This window comes from Toxotes jaculatrix, chromosome 10 (genome assembly GCF_017976425.1).
Source record: "Toxotes jaculatrix isolate fToxJac2 chromosome 10, fToxJac2.pri, whole genome shotgun sequence".
In the NCBI taxonomy this organism is placed as follows: Eukaryota; Metazoa; Chordata; class Actinopteri; family Toxotidae; genus Toxotes; species Toxotes jaculatrix.
Genome location: NC_054403.1, coordinates 14832431 through 14855610, shown reverse-complemented (window position 1 = coordinate 14855610; position 23180 = coordinate 14832431). Strand labels below are relative to the sequence as shown.

The 23180-nt window shown below is 41.3% G+C and overlaps 2 protein-coding genes across 4 annotated transcripts in view; both read right to left on the bottom strand.

Moving 5' to 3' along the window:
• LOC121188169 (protocadherin alpha-C2-like) overlaps nucleotides 1-23180 on the bottom strand; it is a 132260-nt gene that overhangs the window by 92496 nt on the left and 16584 nt on the right. Inside the window, exon 1 of one of the 3 annotated variants that reach the window (XM_041047769.1) lies at nucleotides 16830-19121. The exons of the other annotated variants lie outside the window; for them this stretch is intronic. Within the exon in view, the coding sequence (XP_040903703.1) occupies nucleotides 16830-19121 (2292 nt within the window). Of the gene's footprint in view, nucleotides 1-16829; nucleotides 19122-23180 lie in introns of those variants that run through there. 3 annotated transcript variants of the gene reach the window in all.
• Nucleotides 19969-22353, bottom strand: LOC121188855 (protocadherin alpha-3-like). The gene has a single exon (XM_041048795.1). The coding sequence runs from the start codon at nucleotides 22351-22353 to the stop codon at nucleotides 19969-19971; it is 2385 nt and encodes a 794-aa protein (XP_040904729.1).

Here is a 23180-nt window from a genome sequence, read left to right as displayed (position 1 = left end):
ATGTCCTCACTTTCCCAAGATATTCTAAGTCCAAAGGTCTAAAACACAAACTGGTCACAATGTCTAACCATACAAGTACACACACACACACACACACCAGAAGATGGTTCTATGTGCTGTTGAAAAGCCTAACAAAACCAAGAGGCTTAGAAATTACATTTCAGCACCACGGACAGCACACCAGAGGAGGTCCCAAGAACAGATCCTGTTCTGCCTGCCCTGATGAGCTGTGTCCAAACTGTTCATGTATTAAATGAACACCCCCCTCCCCAACATCCACACACACACTCTCTCTCTCTCTCTCTCTCTCTCTCTCTCTCTCTCTCTCCCCCCCCCCCCTTTCTCTCTCTCCAGCTCACTCTACCTTGCACTCCTCTGCTCCACTCATTTTCCAGTTATTTAACCTAGCCAGTAATTTGCACTAATTGTGTACACTGTCAGTAAAGATGAATTCTATTGTTTATCTATTTAGTTATGTTTAACTTTTAGAAAGCCTCCAGTGGACAGGTGTTGTAAATTAGCTTTTCTCTACCAACACTAAATACAGTGCATCTGCTGCTAGTGCAGAATAGTATGTTTCAGTTCCAATGCTGTTCTTATCTCCATGTCAAATAAAATACACTAAACCAAAAAGTTCAGACTTTAATCTTCCTTTTTTACTATAGTGTCAAAGTATAAATTAATGATTTCAGTCATAACAGACTGTATATCTGCGTAAGTGCAACAGAGGGCTTAACACTGGCCAAAATACATCTCCTTTCCTCTTTGATTTTCTGTCAGCCTTGAGGCCAATAAATTAATTTAATTGGACCCCATTGTCCTGCTGCATGCATGAGCACAGGAGGGACATCTGGGTGCTGTGGTGTATTTCGGTGTATTCTAGTGTTCCTCCACATATCCACAGAGAGTGTCGTCATCAGCTTATGAACATTCCCTCGTTTGTAATCCCAGGATTAAGCCCTGGATTCAGAGACTCTTGTCCTATTTCCGTTCTGTAGGAAACATGATTTGATTTGAAAATATTAATAACCATCACACACTGAGTCGCAGTCATCTGTTAACCCCAAACTGCAATAATAATAATAGCTCACAAAGGATGACCTGTGTTTTCAATTTCCCTAATGTATGGCAAGAGAAAACCATATTTAGTGAATAGAAGGACAATGGGTAGCGTGCACATGTAGGTTATTCATATATATATATATATATATATATATATATATATATATATATATATATATATATATATATATATATATATATACACTACAGTTTTACAGTTTACTCAGCACTGTAGAGAGAATTTATCCATAAAAGGCAACAGTTCCGCTTTGTGGCCTGCTGACATGGTGACCTTATTTTGTAGGCTAAATGAACATTGTTACAAACACCTGTGCTACTATCAGTCACACATTTCCAAGACGTAACAAAAGTAACAACAGTGTCTGCATTTACAATCTGCAAGTGAACCTTGCATTGCTTGTAGCCCACAGTGTGTAAATGATATTGGAGGCTGTGGTACTGAATCCAACCAGAGCCTGTTTCTGAGCATGCCCAAAGTGGCCATGTAGAGGAAACACTGATTGTGCCATGGAGATGTGAAAGATGCTGAACACACAGACTCTCGTCTTCCAATGCCAGATACAGCTCCTCTGGGCAGCATCTGCAGAGGGGTCAATTAAACTGCTAATAGCCCTGTACCCAATAATGCAGAAACAGTAGATGATAATTTGCAAACACATACACACGAGTACAGATGGACATGTGTGCTGCTTTAATTGATACGGTTTTAGTTGATTAACCAAGTCCTCGTGGAGACAGTATTTTGGTTTCTATTTATGAACTCTGTATGCATTGATGAAAGTCACGTTTCCTGAGGATATGATAATTGAATTTGCTGAATAATTAATAGTGAATTAATGGCGATTAGGAAAAATAAACAGTATTTGCTCCCTGTACGCAGGGAGCTGTAAACAGTAAATCTTCTGGTTAAATACATGTGTGCCTGTTAACATGCTTCTCTGTCTGCGGTTAACTTATCATGTGATAAAGTTAAAGGAGAACCAGCACAGAGCACTGAGAGCAGTGTGATCAAAGGAGGAGAGGAAGCAGTGAGCAGTAGGTGAAGGGGGGAGCATGGGCGGAAGCAGTCGACAGCCGTGTTTTAGGCGTGTTCACTGCATTATTAAAGGACTACCACCACATATAGCCAGTAAATTACCTTCTGTATCTCCTCCATTCTTGTGATTTCATGTTAGTCCTTTGCAAAGCTGTCGGTTGTGTGTGTGCTTGTGAGTAAGTGCGTGTTATAAGGGTGTGTACTGTACTGTTCAGCTGGGTGTGAGTAGATGGGGGGGAAGGGTGCTGTCTGAACATGCTCCTCAGGCAAGTCCCCCCCCCCTTCCCTCTCTCCTTCTGCACAGCTCTCATCTCCATAGCAACGCCATCTCAGGCACAGACACGATGCATATGTGCACAAACAGACACACACACACCCACACTCACTAATACAGGAGCCTATGGGTTTATTTTTCAAAAGATATGGGATAGTATAAAAAGTAACACTCTGGATTTCCTATACCGCTTCCACATTTTTTTTTTTCATCTGCTACTGTTCAGGTTCATGCTGCCCTTTCAGATCACATCAAGGCGACAGCCGCACAACACACACAAACTCACCCAGGCAAACACAAACCACACACTTATGCACGCCAGACCAGGCTGTCCAGGGCTGCTGTTGGGCCGTTCATGCATTGGTAATGTAGCGCTGCAGCACCATATTCACTATGACAGATCCACTTTAGCAGCAGCCCTCGCTTCTCTTACCACCCCCACAAGCCCCACAGAGAGCCTGACCTTTGCATTCAGCCAAGCTCAGCCCACTGTACCCTCTTTGGGCCAGGGCTCTGGAGACCACCCCCACTTCTGCAGTCCGCACACTACATCCTGCTTCATGTGACGAGATACTGATGTCACTTTGCTGTTTTTGTGTGGAGTAGAGCTCATTACGGCACAAGGGGGCAACCTACTCCTTGTGCATGTTTTCTTCTTTGCTCAGTACCTGTCTTCTAGTACTATATAATTCCTTTTCCTTTTCCTTTTTTTTTTCTTTGTGTGCTGAGGTGCAGCTGAACCTAATTCAACTGCCCACATCCTCTAGTGATTGTCTGGTAAATAGCTGTGATATTTTTCATACAGCATTTGGTTTTAGCACCAGTGTGACCAGAACCACACCCAGATGCAGCAGCACAAAAACAACTTAGATTTGCTGATAAAGTAGAGGGCTGAATGGAGATAAGGAGGTAAAAAGACTGGTATAATGTAATAAAAACAGACCGCTGGGATGTGAAATTGCAGAATAGGAACAGAAATGATGTAAAAAGGGAGGGAGGAAGGGAAATTAGACTTGGAGGATAAAGAAGTCTAAAAATAGAGAGGAATGTACTTGGTTTTCCCTGAGAGGATATTTTTCAAATGGAGAATTAATTCCCATCTACCATATGACACTAAGATTTATTTATTTATTTATTTTGTATTTTAAATGAGCATCCTCAGCTACGCACACACACAAGTAAAACCCTACTGTCTATTTACTAGGTGACTAGACTCACTTATGTAAACTTGTGCACATGAACAGTTACATAAATGTATTATCTATAACAGAGAGACATATGAAATGAGTAGATAGAAAGAAACAGAGAAAGAGGTTGGGGGAACATTAATCTAACTCCTGGTATATAATCCAACTACCACTTAATCATTTATTTCCAAATCTGTACTCGTCTCCACTGCTTTCTGGAGTAAGTAGGACAGAGGAAACAAGATGAGCCGGAACAAGATGAAAACCAGGACACAGCAATATGGAGCATGCCCAAACACACATGCACATACCCCTGAGATAAAACTAGAGGCACACCAACACAGAGTTCACTCATTTGGAAAGCAATGGCACAATGCCCAAAAAGCACATAATTAGTTACTCTACTGTAAAACAACAGACAGGAGAAACAGCATGCTGCTGTTGCCTAAGTGATTGTTCCATTCACTGGTGTCATGAACTTTCACTGCTCAATTAGGGAGATCGGACAGTAGAATTTAGATTTTAATTCATCACACAGTCTACATACCTAGTATTCCTACAATAGTTTCTGTTCAGTACTGTGTATGCTTCTTTACAGTTTAACACACACTGTTACACTTTATTAGATGTTTTAGTTTCTCTTTAAGTGCACCCGGTCTAGCTATTGTTTCCATTAACTATGTGGACATTCAAAATATTATCAGTTTACAAATGGTTCCCAAAAGCCAAAATATCCTTGTCATAATGGAGCTGTGCAGTTTCTGTCATCACACATAGTCAACAGAAACAGGGTGTGTTAGCAGTGTGTAACTGTAAATCTACAGTAGTCAGTAGTAAGCATCTATCCAGCATGAATTACAGTGGCTGTGTAGGGAGGGATGATCAGGGTTTGTGTGATTTGCATGTGCTTGTGTGTGAAAGAGAGGTGTGAGAGCGAGAAATGGAAAGAGACACAATGTGGGTCTGCATAAATTCCATTCATATATATTTATATGAATGAAACGCAAACAGGTTGCGATAGCAGAGGCACAGTCACGGTTTACTGTAACAGACCGTTAATCAAAACTGTCTATATAAACAGGATGAATATGATGCGCTTTGGTAACAGCATAGAAATATGATTGGTCAGCTAGAATCAATGTGACTGTAATCTACACTCTGATTGGCTCAACATTGTGCCTAGCGACAAAGGCAGTGTCCGATAGATCTCTGCTTTCACAGGGAGCACCCGTAATCGATTCACTACCTCCTCTCCTGTATCCATGGTGACGCAGATGCAGCCTCTGTCAGTGCCCCTCCCTGCACCCCACCACCTCCTCCGCACCCCTCTGTATGAACACTCAGTACATATGCCAAGGACAGGGCGTTTCTATTTGTTTTTCCCTTTTCACAACCATACGAAAACCTGTCAACCCAATAATATGGAGTACGTTTATTTTCCATGTTCGCTCATTTAAAAGAACGATTTAATATAATAAAGGACACACTCCCTCCCTCGCACACGCCCTCTCTCTCTTATTGTCTTTCGCTGTCTCCCACTTGCACACAGAAACAGCCCAAAGCAAACAATTTTTGTGGGATTAAGAATAAATCTAGCTTTATAGTCAGGAATGGATAACCTAGATTTGGTATGGACAGTTCAGCGGTTCATTCAGGAAGAGGACATGGGCTTATATCAGACAGAAGGGAAAATGGGACAGGACCCGCTATTATGAGAATCAATACTGACACACACACAAAAAGTCAATAACAATACCAGTCGATAAACTACCGCATTCAGAGCGGCAACATGCTAAATAATTGAATGCATTGACACAGAGACACACATAGTGCACAAAAGAAATGGCGAGTAATTTCAGCCTTTTGCCACAAGGGGGAGCATTTTCGCCCTTTTCTTTGTTCTCCACTGTGCAGTTTCCACACGCACAGACACACTGGTGTCTGAGGCGGGCGAAGCTATAAAGCCTTATATTAGATTAACACACTCACACACTCCAAAAATTGTATCAGTGGTACAGATACTCTTGCAGCCTTGGTGTCTGCCACACATCTCCTCTGCCTGCGGAAATTAAAATGTCAACTCTCCCAGATTGGAAAGGAGATGTGGATGTATCTAACAATACCTGCACATTCTCATCCATGCTGATACATATCAAAACAAAGAGGTAAAGGCAGAGAGATAAAGCCATCACCCACAACTGAAGACTATGCAAAATATATGATATTTTTAATGTGGTACTTGTGTGATATTGTAGTTTACATTATTCACACACTAAGGACAAAAACGTAAAGGCAACCGTAAATCATAGTTTAAATCCACACTTCTCATTTATATTTCCCTCGCATCAGTACATTATAGATGTGTATACTACCGTAGTCTTGTGTAATGTCTATTTTTACTTTCTTATTAGTCATGCAGTACAAGCAGGCAGTGCTGCATGTGAAGTGCATTGCAGGTGCAGGTCTGCTGCACTAGGGCCTGGCCCATTTCTTTAAAAAAAAAAAAAAAGAAAGAAAGAAAAGATCTGAATAATAGAGGAGAGTGGCTGGCCTGCAGAGAGACTGACTCTGGAAACGGTTGAAATGGTTTTGTGAGGTCGCTCCACTTTCCACAGAAAATGAAGATAACTATTTATAAAATAATGACTCGCCTACCAATCATTTAAGCACGGGCCCTGTCTCCGAGAATAGCAAACACCATCTTCCACTCTCATCAGCATCAAAACTTAAACAGCTACATGGACATCACCCCGGCATGTGTAGCAACAGAAGCTTCTTATACTGTGGTGAGGATGATAAGGATGTAAGTGCAATGTGCATTTTAGCTTGAATGTGTGTGGTATGTTGGATGGTGTGTGTGTGTGTGTGTAATGGAGACAGGCAGAGGGAGTACACACTCAGTTGCCAGTGTATTAGGTGCATCTGACTAAAACTAATGCACACTGGTGCTACAGCCCTGCAATAAATCCCACGGTCAAGAGATGTTGATTCGTTTTAAGGGTCTTTTTTTAAGGCTGTAGTTTGTGTTGCTGCTGAATTGTAATATATTATTCTGAAAGGTGTGCCCTTTTAGTTAGAGTAAATATTAGAAGCACCCCTGAAAATAATGCGGTACAATACAACAGCACCAGAAACTACAGCCTCCCCCTCCCATTCAGGCTAAAATTGCCACCAATAATAAATCACACACCAAACACATCACAGAAAAGACTATGAAGCAAAATTAAGAAGCAAAATCACAGACATTTTGCAAAGATTATTTTTGGCAACATTAATGAAACTGACAGTGAATGTGCAGACACAACATAGACAAGGCGGAAGCAAACACATAACAATTACATAACAATAATAACAGGACACAAAGTAAAAACTAAAAAGCAGCTTGGACATTAGCCTGGAATTTGAGGCTGAGTGGCATCCTAGTTTACTCTATGTGCTGATGCCTTTCAAAGCTACTCTTCATGGCATCATTAAGATGATTCCACCTAATCGCATTAGAGAAGCACCATAGCAGAATTATCACTTTACTCACTTTACAGAAGCCTTAATCCAGGACAGCTGGGGATGCTGACAGCAGTGGCACAATGGAAACAATGCACTGACAGGAAATTCCTTTTAAAAACACCTGAGTGAGCATGGATAGGGTTTTGTGATTTAAAGCGTTTGGAGATCTAGTATAATGGTTTCACAAAAAGTAATATTTACTGCGGGATTATATTGCATTCTAATTCCAGTGTTTTTTTGGTTATTTTTTATTACTGTATGCTGTCGTTCCATAAGAGGCACCTTCCGTACCAATTACTACTCCAGTTCTCACTTAGAGGACAACTCAAAGTGAGTCAGGATTAAGATGAACATTAGGGAGTAAACAAGGGCTTAGGGAACAATTACACTTCAGTCTTATCGCAAAGACCCTATTTGCAGTAGTCTGTAAACAAGCAGCGCAAACTCTTGTTATTTTGGTGTCATGTTTTTAACGCCTTTGTTGTTTATGCTCAAATTTGCTCCACTTCCTCACATTAAACAGACTTCCACTTCATTATCTGTAATGTGATGCTTAGATTATCTAGTCCAGTATCTGCTGTGGATGATTTAGTGTTGGTGTGTGTGAAGGATTTAGTTTTTTTTTCTTTTTGTAATTCAATTCATCACGTGATACGTGATCTTGTTATCTGCTATTAAACCCTGCTGATATCTAAACCATCAGACTAAACACAGCAAAACATGATGTGACACACTAACAGCGGCACAGAGATGTGAGCTGTAAGTCATGTGCTGCCATATGTGAGATGAGAGACAGAGACAGACACAGAAAGACACAGTTACAACTAGAACTAAATCACAACTACATGTTAGTTCACTTAATCTCCAAGTCTAAGAAATTCATCATTAAATTAAGAATTTAGTTTTGGAGTGATATATGTCAGGCCCTTAGATTATGTGTGGCTAATACGGTCCTTGAACATGTGATATGCACTTGTATGACTAAAACTAAAGTTTAAGAAAAAGGCAGCATGTGGAAGAAAGCAACTTAAAGACCTAAATCGGCCTCAGAAAATGTAACAGCATTTACAACAGCATGTAAAGAATGACAAAAAGCAAATCATTCTCCTCCTTATATTTGAGCCTCTAAATAAAAAAACAACGATTGATTAACAGAACCATGTTTATGCAGCACAATACTGTACTGTTTCTTGAGCACAGTACTAATAGTGCTCATGATCATCATAATGTTTGTGTGCAGGCACACTTACACACTTAAGAAGTAGCATTAGGCCCAAGGTTCAGCTCCAGGAACCACAGAGCTCCATCTTTAAATCAGACATTTAAAGATTAGAACTATCAGTGAAATGTGAGAAAATTATACAGAACAACACGTGTTACTTGGTATGTAAGGTGCAATTTGTTCCTAATCACTCAACAACGGTTAAAGGCCTTATTGCAGCCTATGATACGAAAACACAATCAGTCTGACTTTACAGAAATTCCCTTTTTAGTGTTATTTTTCCTCTGCTATAGAAAGGACAGGATCATGTAGTAATGCTACAGAAAGTAAGTCACTTTTCATTTTGACCTTGTGGACACACACACACACACGCATAAAGAAACTTCAGTCACATTGTTTTTCTTATATTTGGTTATATACTGTATTTTCAGTATATGACATTCCTCAGTCTTCTCATGCTGCATATGGAGTAATCATTTACATCTGTTAAACCCAAGTCACTTCAACTACAAATAGCTGGAAACAGTCACACTGGGTTCATACGCAGGACACACATGCACACGGTAAAAGAGGATAGGTTCGTTTTTTGGCTTCAGGTTTAAGGTTGTGAAAGGGCAGACTAAGGTTTGGCTGTGCTTCTCATCTCCCTACTTCTGCCACAATCATAAAGCTTAGAGACAGAGATAGGTGCTCTAACAAATGCATCTCTAGTTGGAGCTCCTGTTTGTGGAGAAAGAAGAGGAGGTACTGGTGAGAGGAGAGGTGGTCAGACAGAGAGAGGAGAAAAGACGCTGCTTGATGGAGTGAAGACAAATTGACAAGGCTGTGTATTCCAATAACAACTAGCAACCAAGCTAAGAATAACATACTCATATGAAAAAGAGAGATGATAGAGAACAAAGCAGTGTGTAATCCAGGCTCCAAAAAAAGGTGTCAGCCATTTTCTATCAGCTTGCAGTTACATGTAGAAACAGGAGGGGGCATAAGAGAGACTACCAGCCACAGGAAGTCAGAATGCGTAGGAGGAGGAGAGGGATGAAGAAAATCAGAGAAAGAGATTCTTTGTGTAAGGATGAGAATGAAAAGAGATGAAAACAAGGACAAGGATCGGAGAAGCAAGCTAAGCAAAGGAAAAGAAACCAGTAAAAGGTGAAGATAAGAGAAGAAGCACACGATGCTGTAGAAAAGTGGGGTAGTGATGAGGAGAACAAAGGTGTGTGTGTGGGGGGGGCACACAGAGAGAGAGAGAGAGAGAGAGAGAGAGAGAGAGAGAGAGAGCCAGTCGGTGGGAGGAGAGAGTGGGATGTGAGTCAGGCTTACAGCATTAACACTCATCTCTCACACCCATGTTTCATTGTTTCTTTCATACGCTGCACCCACTTGATAAGATGGTGGGAAATATGGAAGAACGTTTAGCGATCAACACACAAGAAAACACACACATACATAACTCAAGTGCGTGTGTGTGTCAACAGGGCATCACATAACTCAATCTCCCTAATATTATCATAAAATAATATTAGCACCAACCCTAAACACCCCAAGGCCCTTATTTCTTTTTTATTTCAAACAGATGGTTCCCCCTAAAAATAAACACAGCAGACCAACTTCGCCAAAATGAAAAGCTACATGTGGGATGAGATGACTCATCCGCTGTACAGAACAGCTCACAGGTTCACACTCAGAAATACAACCAGATGACCAAAAAGATGACGATCGGATCATTTTGAAAGTAAGACATTTCAGCATGTAGCTTCAGTCTGTGTTTAGACAGGGTTTGTCTCTGTATCTACATAACCATATCAATTTCAGTATGATAACACACACACCAGATATCAGGTCAGTGAATCCGTGTGTAGCCCGGTATAAGAGAAATGTTCTTTTTTTTTTGTAGTCTAGTAATTTATCACAGATGTTATGTGAAAACATTTAAGGAAAAATAAAAAATTTAAAGCATGACAGTCTGGCTTGTTTTGGAGTCAAACAGGTGAGTTCTGCCCAGTCTGACCCGACCACTCAGTTCAGTTAATATTGACCTAATTACACATACTCAAAAAGACATACATAATACTCTATTAGAAACTATTGTTAATCTAGTCTATCTCAAATTTCCACACAAATCACAGAGCATAGCCTGTAGCTGTCTTTTAGTAATGAATTATTTAATTCCGGAAAAGGAGAAATCAGCAATACAATGTTTTTGCTACATTAAATAAGCCAGCAACATTCATAAAATTTGACTCTGCAGCTTTATAATTTTCAGCACTCTAACAGAGAACATTCAGAGTAACAAGAATGCACTTCCTTTGCCCATAAACAAGGCTAAGGAATTACCCAAGATGCTTAGTGGGACAGGGGCAAATAGCCACCGGGGTGACAAGGAACCCTGCAGCGAGCGACCAGATCCCTCCTACAGCCGACATCTGATCTCATCCACGCGTGGCCAGAAATAAATACAACATACGGCGTTAATCAGACAAGTGCATGGCACTAAGTGTGTGGCTATATACCCCATCTATACCACAGTGAGCAGTGTCAGGATACTGCTGTAAGAAGGCAATCCTCTTACAAAGGCTGCATCCAGCATGTCAGCAGCTAACTCTGACATCCCCCTCATTCATTCATAACGTCGTTTCAGTCAGAGATCCCAACCCCATTCCCAAAATCTAGACCTTGGGGACTCTTCCCTGGACACAGCAGGTTGAAGTTAAAGTGGATTTTGAGCCAGCTGTGTTTTCCCTGGTTTTTCCACTTGATGGCTCGCTGTCTTGCATGCAGCCTTGCGTTGACCCCTCAGTCAGTTCAATCCTCCAGGCACGCAGTGATGACCTAAGCGCAGCAGCAGATGTTGTGGCTGTATGAGCACTGATGCCAAACAAGAGCAATGCAGACTTACATCTGTTCTGACCTCTGTTGATTCAGAAAAAAAAGAAACAATTTAAATGTAGCACAGGGCCAACTGTACCTGTCTGGCCACTATCTGCAGGTCTACGTGTTGTTAAACCCTGTCATTGTTTAATATAATAATATTATTATCATTGCAGGCAAATTACTACATTGTGAACAAATATGTTTGCTCAAAAAATAAAGCAAAAGAACACTTCAGCACAGTGCAGCACCCTGACCTATGCTAGTATAATCCAGCAAGGATTTAAAATGACACATTAAGATAGTGTTTTCATTGGTGCAGTGTTGTTAATGCTCAGAGAGGCTGACCCAGCGAGCACCCTGGAGAAAGGCCTCAGTGCTTTGATTCAGCTGCAGCGGAGTGATTCTAAAATGAGAGTGGAAAGGTCCAACCTATAGGACTCATCCACACAGCCATGAGTCAATGAACTGAGACGTAATGAAACTGAGGGCTTATATAACCAAGTGGTGGAGAGGGGAAAGGGTCAGACCTACTCGGACAATACCAGTCACAAAAGAGACAGGACTGAGACAGAAAAAGGAATTTTACAAATTAAAAAAAAAACAAAAAACCTTTATATACTTATCTTTACTGTTTACTTTGATACAGATGTCACATGTGCTGGACAAGCTTGCAAATAAAAGTGGCATTATTTCTTTACCACCATGAAAGAAAGAGGTTTGACCTATATAGTGAAGAGTAGTAACTTGCCCGGGCCAGTTCACATCAAAGCCGCACATGGCTCTGAACCAGTCACGTCATGTTCTAGGACGAATGATGAACGTGAAAGGAGCAGTGCCAGGGAGTCTTAGCCCGCAGTTGTGAATGTAGCCCACCATGAAATTTTTGGCCCACACACTGACTGATTTTTTCAAGAGGCAACACAAAAGGAAAATAAATAACAATAACAAATCTGGTATCAATTCACGCAAGCAGGACTTAAAGTCACACGATATAAACACCATACCACTGAGAAATAGTGATTTATACTTAGTCTGACTTGTTATAGAGAAGAGAGACATCTCACTCTTTTGTCTGTCTCGTCTCTGCCACTCCACGTTCACGGTACTGCAGTACACAGAGATGTACAAACACTTTATTGACAAAATGCTCTATACGCTGCACTGCAGCAGTGCCTGTGCTTGCTGACATTCACAGTAACACTCTCCTGATTCACCAGCCCCAAGTCACCTGAATAGTCTGTGGAGTGGAAGTGCTGATACAAACACACACACACACTCACCAGCACGCAAACACACAGGGAGAATCCATGTAGAATCAACCCAGAGAACAATCTGATAAACAACATCTGGACCTCATGCAGTTTATGCGGCTCAGTACAACAGAACCTAAAATAGCAAGTATTTATTGAACGACTAATCAACACAATCTCAGTGTAACAGTCTACAACCAAAGTCAATGTACTACTTCCCTTCCTCCATTCAGTCACAGACTCACATCAGCTTAATTAATGAAAAACAACTCTCCAGTCTGCCATGTCAAGTGTATTAACCCTGTAAGGTTATATGTTAATAGACAAAAAAAAAAAAAAAAAAAAAAAAAACAAGCAGAGGACAAAGTGGTTTTCCATTTGACATTGCTGTAGAAAGAACAATCTCATTATCATTGTTCACGTACTGTGATGTGAGTGTTGCTACACTGCCAGATCTAACTCAGTTCTACTTGTGTGCTGCATCAGCTCAGGTCTGGCTGAACAAAACTTTTAAGGTTGTTTCTTAAGCCAGTATTGTCAGTAGCAGGCCTAAGCTGCCCAGAGGTCACCTTTCCTCTTTTTAGATATAGAGTTGAGTGGGTTAAATATTACTGATGAACATTATGCTCATCAACCTGCATCTACAATTCAGCTTTATCACAGCTTTAAAATCATAGTTATAGTTATAGTTAGTTCCATTATTATCATCTAAAAGCGATGTTACCTGTGTATTACACATCCAGTGAGGCCACTCACTGTGACATGGGTCAGACGTGTTATTTCTTAGCTAGTTTTGCATGTTTGGAAGCTGCTGTCTGGATCAGGCTTGTCTCAGTGGTGAAGTTTTGGTCTGGGATGGAAGATTGAAGTCATGTGCCACGTCCTTGTGATGCTGATATTGTAAGAGATATTTTCAGCAATTACAGGGCATCTGACTTTTGGTGCAGAGCTTTGTGTGATATGACTGTCTCACAGTGAGTGTGTCTTTGTTTCTCTCTGAGAGTCACTTGTTCACCAAGGGAGCATTCTCTCCTTTTGCTGTTTTTCTTTTTTTAAATTCTCTGTGTGCCTCTCCTATATCCAGTCAGCCCCCTTTCTTCTATTAAAGAACCTTTTAAAAATATGTATTAGACATACGTGAGTATGTGCAATGTGTTTTTGTGTGTGCATGTGAAGTGGGAACATATAGGTAACAGCTGTTTTCATTGTACCCCACTGTGTGTGTAAATTAGATTACCATCACTGTTGCTGACCTCAATGTGAGTGGCGCCATCCTCCAACAAAGCTTGAGCAATAAGAGAGAATGTGCCCTACTGACACACAACAGCACATGCAGCATCCACAGCCACAACCCCACAGGCACCACGCACGGCAACACAGAGCTAAAGAGCATGTGGCAGAATGAGAGAGGAGACACGCCACAGAAAGAAAGTCAGAAAATGACAGCGAGACAGAAAAGGGTGGCATATGAAAGAGGAAACGAAGGACAGAGGCATGAAAGCGGGAAAAGGAGGCCAAGAGTGGGAAGGGGGGAGGGGGAAACCCGAGAGTGATATCAGTATGGAGGGTGAGGCATGAGGAGAGGAATAGTGAGCAGATAGAGAGGGAAGCTGCAAAAATACAGGAAGGGAAAGAAACAGGCCACTGTTTGAAACAGAACAGGGCAGAGGCAGGAGAAAACAGGGAGTATCTTATAGCATGACAGTCACATTAAAGTATCTAACCAAAACGAAAGGCCAAAGATGAAGTATACACTTTGTAGGTGGAATGAAATAACAGAGACAGATTTGAAAGCTATACATTAAATGTCTATAAATGGGTAAAGGAAGCAGATAAAAGGTTAGAAAGCATAGGCAAGACTGAAACATGTGGAGAGAGTTTTCTCCCAAGAGGTTGCTTGGAAGAAAGTGTAGCCACATAAAGAAAGGCTAATTGTCTCAAGCTGCTGAAATTTCACAATACACTGACTCCCTCTGTAACATCTGTCTGTCCTCTTACAGCGCCCCCCCCCCCCAAACACAATTGCACAGATCTGCTGAGCCAACCAAGCACACAGACAAAGCTACTGGAGCAAGCAGCCACACCCCCGCCAAAGAGAAGCATACAGAAAGAAAATAGATTGTTTCAGACGTACTGTATTCAGTTTGCAGTGTCTTGTTTTACAGTAATCAAAATGAAGATTACCTAGTCGCAAATTGCCGAAGTGTATTTTAAAATTTGGTTGCATCAGTAAAACAGACAAACACAATGTGTTGATTCAGCAGTGGACCAAGGTACATCCTGTGCCCTTTAATTCTGAATGACTATTTGCAATTCATTACACTCCTCTCCTCATCCATTTTTTTCCTCTGCTTAATATGCAAGCAAAAATACCACAGCCAAGTAAGAAACTGCCTTATAGTTCAGTAAGAGACATACAACCAGCTCACAGCCAGAGAGAACTTATGTGATCCACTGACGTCACCCTGCACTTTTAATGAGATGCACTCATTTTTAATCACATCAAAAATCTTTTACTGTGCATCTGCTGTCCAGGCACAGCTTAGCACTGCTGCTGTGTTGCTAAACCCACTTTATATCACACATAAACATACACATAAAATATTTATACGTGCACACATACACACAAAGAGGCGGTTATTGCTATCTAGGTGAGCACTAGATAAAACTGGACGGAGGAACTGCAGAGAAAGTGTGTTCAGCCTCCACCTCGTGAAGCGCAGCTGCTGCCTTCGTCTGATTCTGGACTGATCCTTTCTCGTCCTGCATTCAGACTCCACTCTGGCTCACTGCTTTATTTCACATTCTGCTCAGTGGGTCAAAATAACCTCAGCTTTCAACAAAGACAAACTTAGTGACAGTTAAAAAATACATGTTTTTTTTTTCTTTTCTGACAGTCATTTTCTAGGTGGGAAATCTACTGTTGACCCAGTTGTTTGAGAGAAACAGATTATCTCCATAGTATAAAATATCTAATTAGAAGCTCAACTATTCCTGCCTTCACTATTGCTTCGATATGTGCACCATCTGCTGCTTGATTTACAATGGAGATTTTGTTGACATAATCCATGTCTTTCTATCTAAATAAACCCATTTTCATTAAATATTGTGAGATGTCTATAGATGAGCTATACAAAAGCCACTTCCCCTCCCCCTCTTCTACTGCTTTCTCTATCCCTCCCTCCCTCCTCCATCCTCTTCCGCTGCTGTTGCTAAGACCGCTGAGCGCATGCTAGTCTGTGGAAACCAGTAGACTCCGAGAGGTGGATCTCCCAGTGTGTTGCTATGGGCAACACACAGTGTTCGACAGAGAGTCAGCCTCGAAGCCTAGCATGGAGACTTTCACACATGTGATAATATATGACCTATTTTTTGGTCTTTCTAAAGGGATCATCTGCTCATAAGCTAGTGTGTATGTACATGAACTGTATATACTCTTTTACATCACTGTCCAGTATTTTTCAAATCCAAAGCCCCACGATGAATGAACAAATGAAAAATAGCAAAAATACACTGCTTGCTGATTTGCAGCACTGTAATGAATGAATATTTCTGACTGAAGCAAAATGTCCCAGCCCCACCTGACTGGTTGTACATTGTGATTCACTGCACATCAGCCGCAGGCTCTCCCCTCCCCTCTCTCTGTCGTAGTTCCAGCCATTCATGGCCCATTGAATCACCTCAGCTACATCAGCAAGCACAGACCTCAAGTTACTCTGTAAGCTGGTCAGTCACTCCCTTTACACACATGTGATAACCCTAATGCATGTAGAGGATCATTTAGACACTGAGGAAATTTTATATCTGACATGCAGGATTAGATGCTGTAACTCAAATGATGCAGGTGTTAGGAAAAGCTGCAACAGTAAATGAGGGAGAATATTTTCCTGTATATCTTTGCAAACAGGAGTTAGGGTGTGTAAAGTCACGTTAACACAAAGAGCCACTGGCAGCTATTATGGACTGAAAATGGCATGAAATAGAAAGCAGATGCAGGGAAGCGTTTGTATTGTTTAGGTGTTTGGTTTGGATGTGTTCCTATGTGATGGAAAGCACAAGGCATAGATATTACTGCTTACAACAACAACATCTCCCTTGACTTAGAGATTAATCTGACCAGTATTTCACAGCAATACAGAATATTAATATTAATTTCCTTGACAACCAACCATACAACCACCTTTAAACCAACAACTTAACTCAGCCGATCTCACAAGAACTCAATCCTCCTCATTTTTTTTTAGTAAAGAATATTATATTTCTGTAGCCTATTTCTATCCAGGTATTCTCAGTAGGTGGTGGGATTCAGTATTTCTGGCACACTTAAAATATCAGGATCTGCATCTCATCTATCACAAGCATTTATACCAGAACTGCCTTGACATAAAGCAATCTGTCTTACCTCCTCAGATGTTCTCCTCCTGTCAGGAAGCACTAGTGTATTTGCGTGGCTGCCTGGGACTATAGTAGATCCTATACTCATTCTGGGTCCAACTAACATGTAGCGTTTGTCTCCAGATCTGTACTGGATGCTGTGACACAGTGTCCCATCATAATTAGTCTCTTGTAGATATTTAGAAGTATAGTCTGTGGAGTTTGAGCACTGCATTGCAATCAGCACAATGATACTGATGAGAAAAAGCACAGACACTGAGCCCAAAGTTATCATCAGGTAAAAAGTCACATTATCATCCTCGTCGACTTTTGCTGAAGTTTTAACATCAGAAGCTGCAAAAGCCTCTTTGGGCTCCACAACTTTGACAATGACAGTAGCTGTTGCCGAGAGTGAGACGTTGCCATTGTCTTTGACCAGTACGAGCAGTTTGTGCTCAGCCTCGTCTGTCTCTGTGAATGAGCGAAGTGTTCTGATCTGTCCTGTGTAGCGGTCCAAAGCAAAGAGACTGTGGTCAGTAACTTCCTGCAGTGAAAAGAGTAACCAGCCGTTATATCCTATATCAGCGTCATAGGCTCTGACTTTAGTCACCAAGTGTCCTGCGTTGACATTGCGGGGAATCTCCTCCACACCTTCAGCAGAACCGTTAGAGCTGAGTGGATAGAGGATGACTGGAGCGTTGTCGTTCTGATCCAGAATGAACACGTTGACTGTGACGTTGCTGCTCAGTGACGGAGTTCCAGAATCTGACGCAACAACGTGGAACTGGAAAGTTTTCAGTGTTTCAAAGTCAAAACTTTTTAGCGCCACAATGTCTCCATTTTCAGAGTTGATGTTTAGGAATGAAGTAACTTTTTTATCCTCACTTCCATCTCTGATAATATGATAAGAAATTAGAGCATTCTCACTTTCATCACAATCAGAGGCCCTCACAGAAAATAATGACGCCCCTGGAGTGTTATTCTCTGTGACATAAAAAGTGTAGGGGCTGAGTGAAAACTGTGGACTGTTGTCATTCACATCAGAAACAACAACACTTATTGTCTTCTCAGACGATAAAGCTGAATCACCTCCATCTTTGGCAACTACTGTGACGTCAAAATGAGACTGATGCTCTCTGTCCAGAGACGATTTAGTGACAACAGAATACATATTATCTTGCAGGGAGGGGTTTAAAGTGAAAGGGACATTCTCACGAATGAAACAAATGACTTTCCCATTCAGACCAGAGTCCAAGTCACTGACACTAATCAGTGCGACTGTGGTTCCAGGTTTAGAGTCCTCTGGAATAGCACTAGAAAAGGACGTTATTTCAATTTCAGGAACATTGTCGTTTAGGTCAACGACATTTATAATTACGCTTTTGTCCGTTTTTAAAGGAACAGTCCCCCTATCAGATGCTTTTATGTCGATTTCGTACCGTTTTTTTCCTTCAAAGTCGATCAAGCCTTTAACAGTTATTTCACCTGTTTTCCCATCTATATCAAACAGTTTATGCAATTTACCATTAACATTACTTCCAAATGAGTAAACGACCTCACCGTTCAAACCGTCGTCTAAATCAGTGGCGTTCACTTGAATGACCGTTGTACCAATTGGCGAATTTTCGGGTAGCAACACAGAATAGGAATCCTTAGTGAACACCGGTAGATTATCATTGACATCTAAAACCTCTACTAGTATCTCGGTAGTCCCTGTCCGAGGAGGTTTTCCTCCGTCGACGGCGGAGAGTGAAAGCCTGTGGTATCTTTCAGTTTCTTTGTCTAGGGATTTTTGTAAATACAAAAAGGGAATTTTACCATCAGCGCCTCTGTCTTTTACCTCCAAACGAAAATGCTCGTTCTGACTCAGTGTATACTGTTGAACAGAATATATTCCACTGTCTGGATCGCGCGCAGCTTGGAGCTGGAAGCGTTCACCGGGCAACGCTGACTCAAAGATCTCTAGACGCGTCTCATTTTCGGGAAAGGTGGGACTGTGATCATTTACATCTTGAACCTCCACCGAGACATAATGGATTTCCAATGGGTTCTCTAGCACAGCTTTCAGATTGATCAAACATGTGCTGCTCTGCTCACACACCTCCTCCCTGTCTATTTTCTTATTTACGTACATAATACCATCGTTCTGGTTAACCTGGAACACTGGCTCGTTCGACCCAGATACAATCCGAAATCCCCTTGCTTTCAAAGTACCGAGATCCAGACCTAAGTCTTTAGCTATATTTCCAACCCGAGTGCCTTCTTTGAGCTCTTCAGATACGGAGTATCTTGTCTGTGCGGTGCTAACATCCCACAACATAAAGGTAGTTATCACGAGAGCGACCAGTCCCGTCCGCCATGCTCCACATCCGCCTCTTTCTGCCATATCTGAAGAGGAGATGGTTATAAATCCACAAAAATCAGAATATAACTAAACTGTAAAAGAGACCCCAGCCATCGGAGAGTCTATGTAAAATAAAGTTGCCAGAAAGACAGTACGCTGTGCGATTTACAGATCCTGGTCCGGCATCCACGTTAGAATGCTGCCTTTACCGAATAATTACCGAACAACCTACAATAAGGGGAGGAGGGCTTCTTAAATACGACATGCTGTAGAGAAATGCAGTGACATCATGCGATCAGATGCTGCCTAGCAGGAAACACATTCCTTGTCTGAAACGGAATTCTATTTTATATTCTATTCTTATTCTATTTTAGACTTATTCCCCACACTTGCCAAGAATACAAATATAAGTGCAAGAGTAAACCAAAATTAACTAGATAGTGACAGTTTTCTTTGTCTTTCTTTCATTCTTTCTTACCATCTTTTATCATACATTTTATGTTTAAAAAAACTTTTTTTCTCTTGTAAGACATGTTTGAGGAAATTGAGAAGTAACAATTGAATTATTAACTTCAACAACTGCTACTATTAATACAACTAGTACTTCTACTACTACTGCTGATAATAACAGTTGTTATTACAACAGGCAGATTTTGTTTTTGACATGTACAAAGCTATATAAATCCACCATTCAAAAATAAACGTATAGTCATTAGTTCATATAAGAATGTTTGAACTAATGACTCAGATCTGTTAATCAGTGACTCAAAAACATTAAAACAGACAGAAGGTATATGGTATGTATGGGTGTGTGTCTGCAAGATTAAGAGGGCAGGTGACATCTCATTACCTCCTCATATGTTCTTCTCCTGTCAGGAAGCACTAGTGTATTCGCGTGGCTGCCAGGGACTATAGTAGATCCTATACTCATTCTGGGTCCAACTAACATGTAGCGTTTGTCTCCAGATCTGTACTGGATGCTGTGACACAGTGTCCCATCATAATTAGTCTCTTGTAGATATTTAGAAGTATAGTCTGTGGACTTTGAGCACTGCATTGCAATCAGCACAATGATACTGATGAGAAAAAGCACAGACACTGAGCCCAAAGTTATCATCAGGTAAAAAGTCACGTTATCATCCTCGTCAACTTTTGCTGAAGTTTTAACATCAGAAGCTGCAAAAGCCTCTTTGGGCTCCACAACTTTGACAATGACAGTAGCTGTTGCTGAGAGTGAGACGTTGCCATTGTCTTTGACCAGTACGAGCAGTTTGTGCTCAGCCTCGTCTGTCTCTGTGAATGAGCGAAGTGTTCTGATCTGTCCTGTATAGCGGTCCAAAGCAAAGAGACTGTGGTCAGTAACTTCCTGCAGTGAAAAGAGTAACCAGCCGTTATATCCTATATCAGCGTCATAGGCTCTGACTTTAGTCACCAAGTGTCCTGCGTTGACATTGCGGGGAATCTCCTCCACACCTTCAGCAGAACCGTTAGAGCTGAGTGGATAGAGGATGACTGGAGCGTTGTCGTTCTGATCCAGAATGAACACGTTGACTGTGACGTTGCTGCTCAGTGACGGAGTTCCAGAATCTGACGCAACAACGTGGAACTGGAAAGTTTTCAGTGTTTCAAAGTCGAAACTTTTCAGCGCCATAATGTCTCCATTTTCAGAGTTAATATTTAAAAACAGACCAGTTCTATCTCCACCGCTGTCCCTCGGAATGTGATATGAAATATGCGCATTATCACTATCATCAAGATCAGATGCCCTGACTGAAAATACCGGTCCAGTTAGATCATTATTTTCAGTAATATAGAACGTATATGGGCTCAGTGAAAACTGTGGTCTGTTATCGTTCACATCTGATACAACCACACTTATTGTCTTTTCAGATGAGAGTGGTGGCTCTCCTGTGTCCTTTGCAACAATTGTAATTTCATAAAAAGACTTTTCTTCTCTGTCCAGCTGAGACTTCGATACTATGGCGTACATATTATCCTGCAGAGATGGAGAAACAGCGAAAGGAACGTCCTCGCGTAAAAAACAGGAAACCTTTCCATTGAGGCCAGAGTCCAGATCATTGACACTGATCAAAGCTACTGTTGTTCCAATTCTAGAATCCTCAGGAACTGATTTTGAAAATGATGTAATTTCAATCTCTGGGGGATTATCATTAAGGTCGATTACCTTTATAATCACAGTTTTGTCTGTGGACAGAGGAACGGGACCTTTATCTGAAGCTTGTATATCAATTTCATAGGTTTTCTTTTCTTCATAATCAATTGCACCTATCACTGTAATTTCCCCTGTCTCTGGTTCTATGTTAAATAGATTTTGCACATTTGCATCCACTTCTTTGCCAAAGGAGTAAACAATTTCGCCGTTTGCGCTCTCATCCAAATCTGTCGCATTAACCTGGATAACTAAAGTGCCAGGGGCTGCGTTTTCATTTAAAATAGCAGAATATACATCTTGTGTAAAAACAGGTGAATTGTCATTAACATCAAGCACCTCAATCAGTATTTCTATTGTTCCAGACCTAGCCGGCCTCCCGCCATCAATAGCTGAAAGCAAAAGCTTATGCTCTCTCGTGGCCTCTCTGTCTAACTGCTTCTGTAAAACGAGAAATGGCATCTTACGGTCTTCGCCTCTCTCCTTAACTTCCAAACGAAAGTGGTCATTGTGACTGAGTTTATACTGCTGAACAGAAAACTGACCACCATCTGGGTCGCGCGCAGGTTGGAGCTGGAACCTCGCTCCCGGTAATGTCGATTCAAATATCTCTAGTCGTTTCTCTTTCTCTGGAAAGATGGGAGAATGGTCGTTTACGTCCAGCACCTCTACGGTCACATAATGGATCTCCAGAGGATTTTCCAGCACTGTTTTCAGGTTGATTACACACGCGCTGCTTCGTTCACAGATCTCTTCCCTGTCCACTTTCCGGCTGACATACAGGATACCGTCGTCTTTATTCAAACGAAAAAGGGGCTCCGTTGAACTGCCAACGATACGATATTCTCTATCTTTCAGCGTCGCCTTATCAATTCCCAAGTCTTTCGCTATGTTTCCAACAACACTTCCTTCGTTCACCTCTTCGGAGATGGAATATCGAATCTGAGCTGAGGTTTCGCTCCAAAACGTTACCAAAACCACCAGGTATGCTACGCATCTCCATCGCTCGGTCCGCGCCTGGTGTCCGCTTTGCTCCATTATGTAGTGCGAAAAATAACAACTCCGGGATCTATAATATTGTGGTCAAGAAAAAATAAACCCTATTCCTCTGGAAACTGTGCTCCATCAGCCAGCTCGGCGTTGGGAATCATACAGCGCTAATTTCGTCTACAAGCTCTTTTCACGTAATGCTAAAATATAGGGTTGGACCTCAAAGTGATGACGACAATATCTAGAAACACTATTTGCCATTATACCGACACCATGCGAAGCACAACGTTATTGCAGCACTGTTCATCTAAATAATATAGTAAAATCAAAAGTTCATACAACAGCGAATGACAAGGGAGACAGTCTGTTTTGTGCTTGAACCAAAAAATTAGTTAACAGTATTTTTTATGAAGCAATGGGTCGGAGTGGCAACAAGTTCCCACTTAAGAAAGCTATTATTTCGAATAATCTATGCTGCTACTAGGTCCTTATTTCAGTAACATTTAAAGAGGAATGGCTGCGTGAATAGAACGACTTTCAGCACCGCGGACAGTGACTGTTCCAACTGAATTCAGACATGTTGGCACAGACTACAGTGCGTAGTCACATTTCCTGCTTACTTGAACGCTATGAAAAACCGCATCAACAAACTGCAACTAATGACGTATATCCACAACTATCCAACATCAAGGAGACAGCGCTATGTGTATATGGACAAACAAACATGATGCCAGCTAAGCAAGACGAAGGTGCTGCTTTTCGTCAGAAATGATGTATTTGGTCTAGAAGAAATTTCACTGAGGTGCGGTGATGTTCTAAAATGTCACCAACTGCTTTTGGCATATTTGTACGGTGAGGCCAGTGAACAGCTGCAG

Bases quoted from the DNA above. Each gene is read 5' to 3' on its own strand.
- LOC121188855 (XM_041048795.1), bottom strand. From the start codon at position 22,353: ATGGAGCAAAGCGGACACCAGGCGCGGACCGAGCGATGGAGATGCGTA.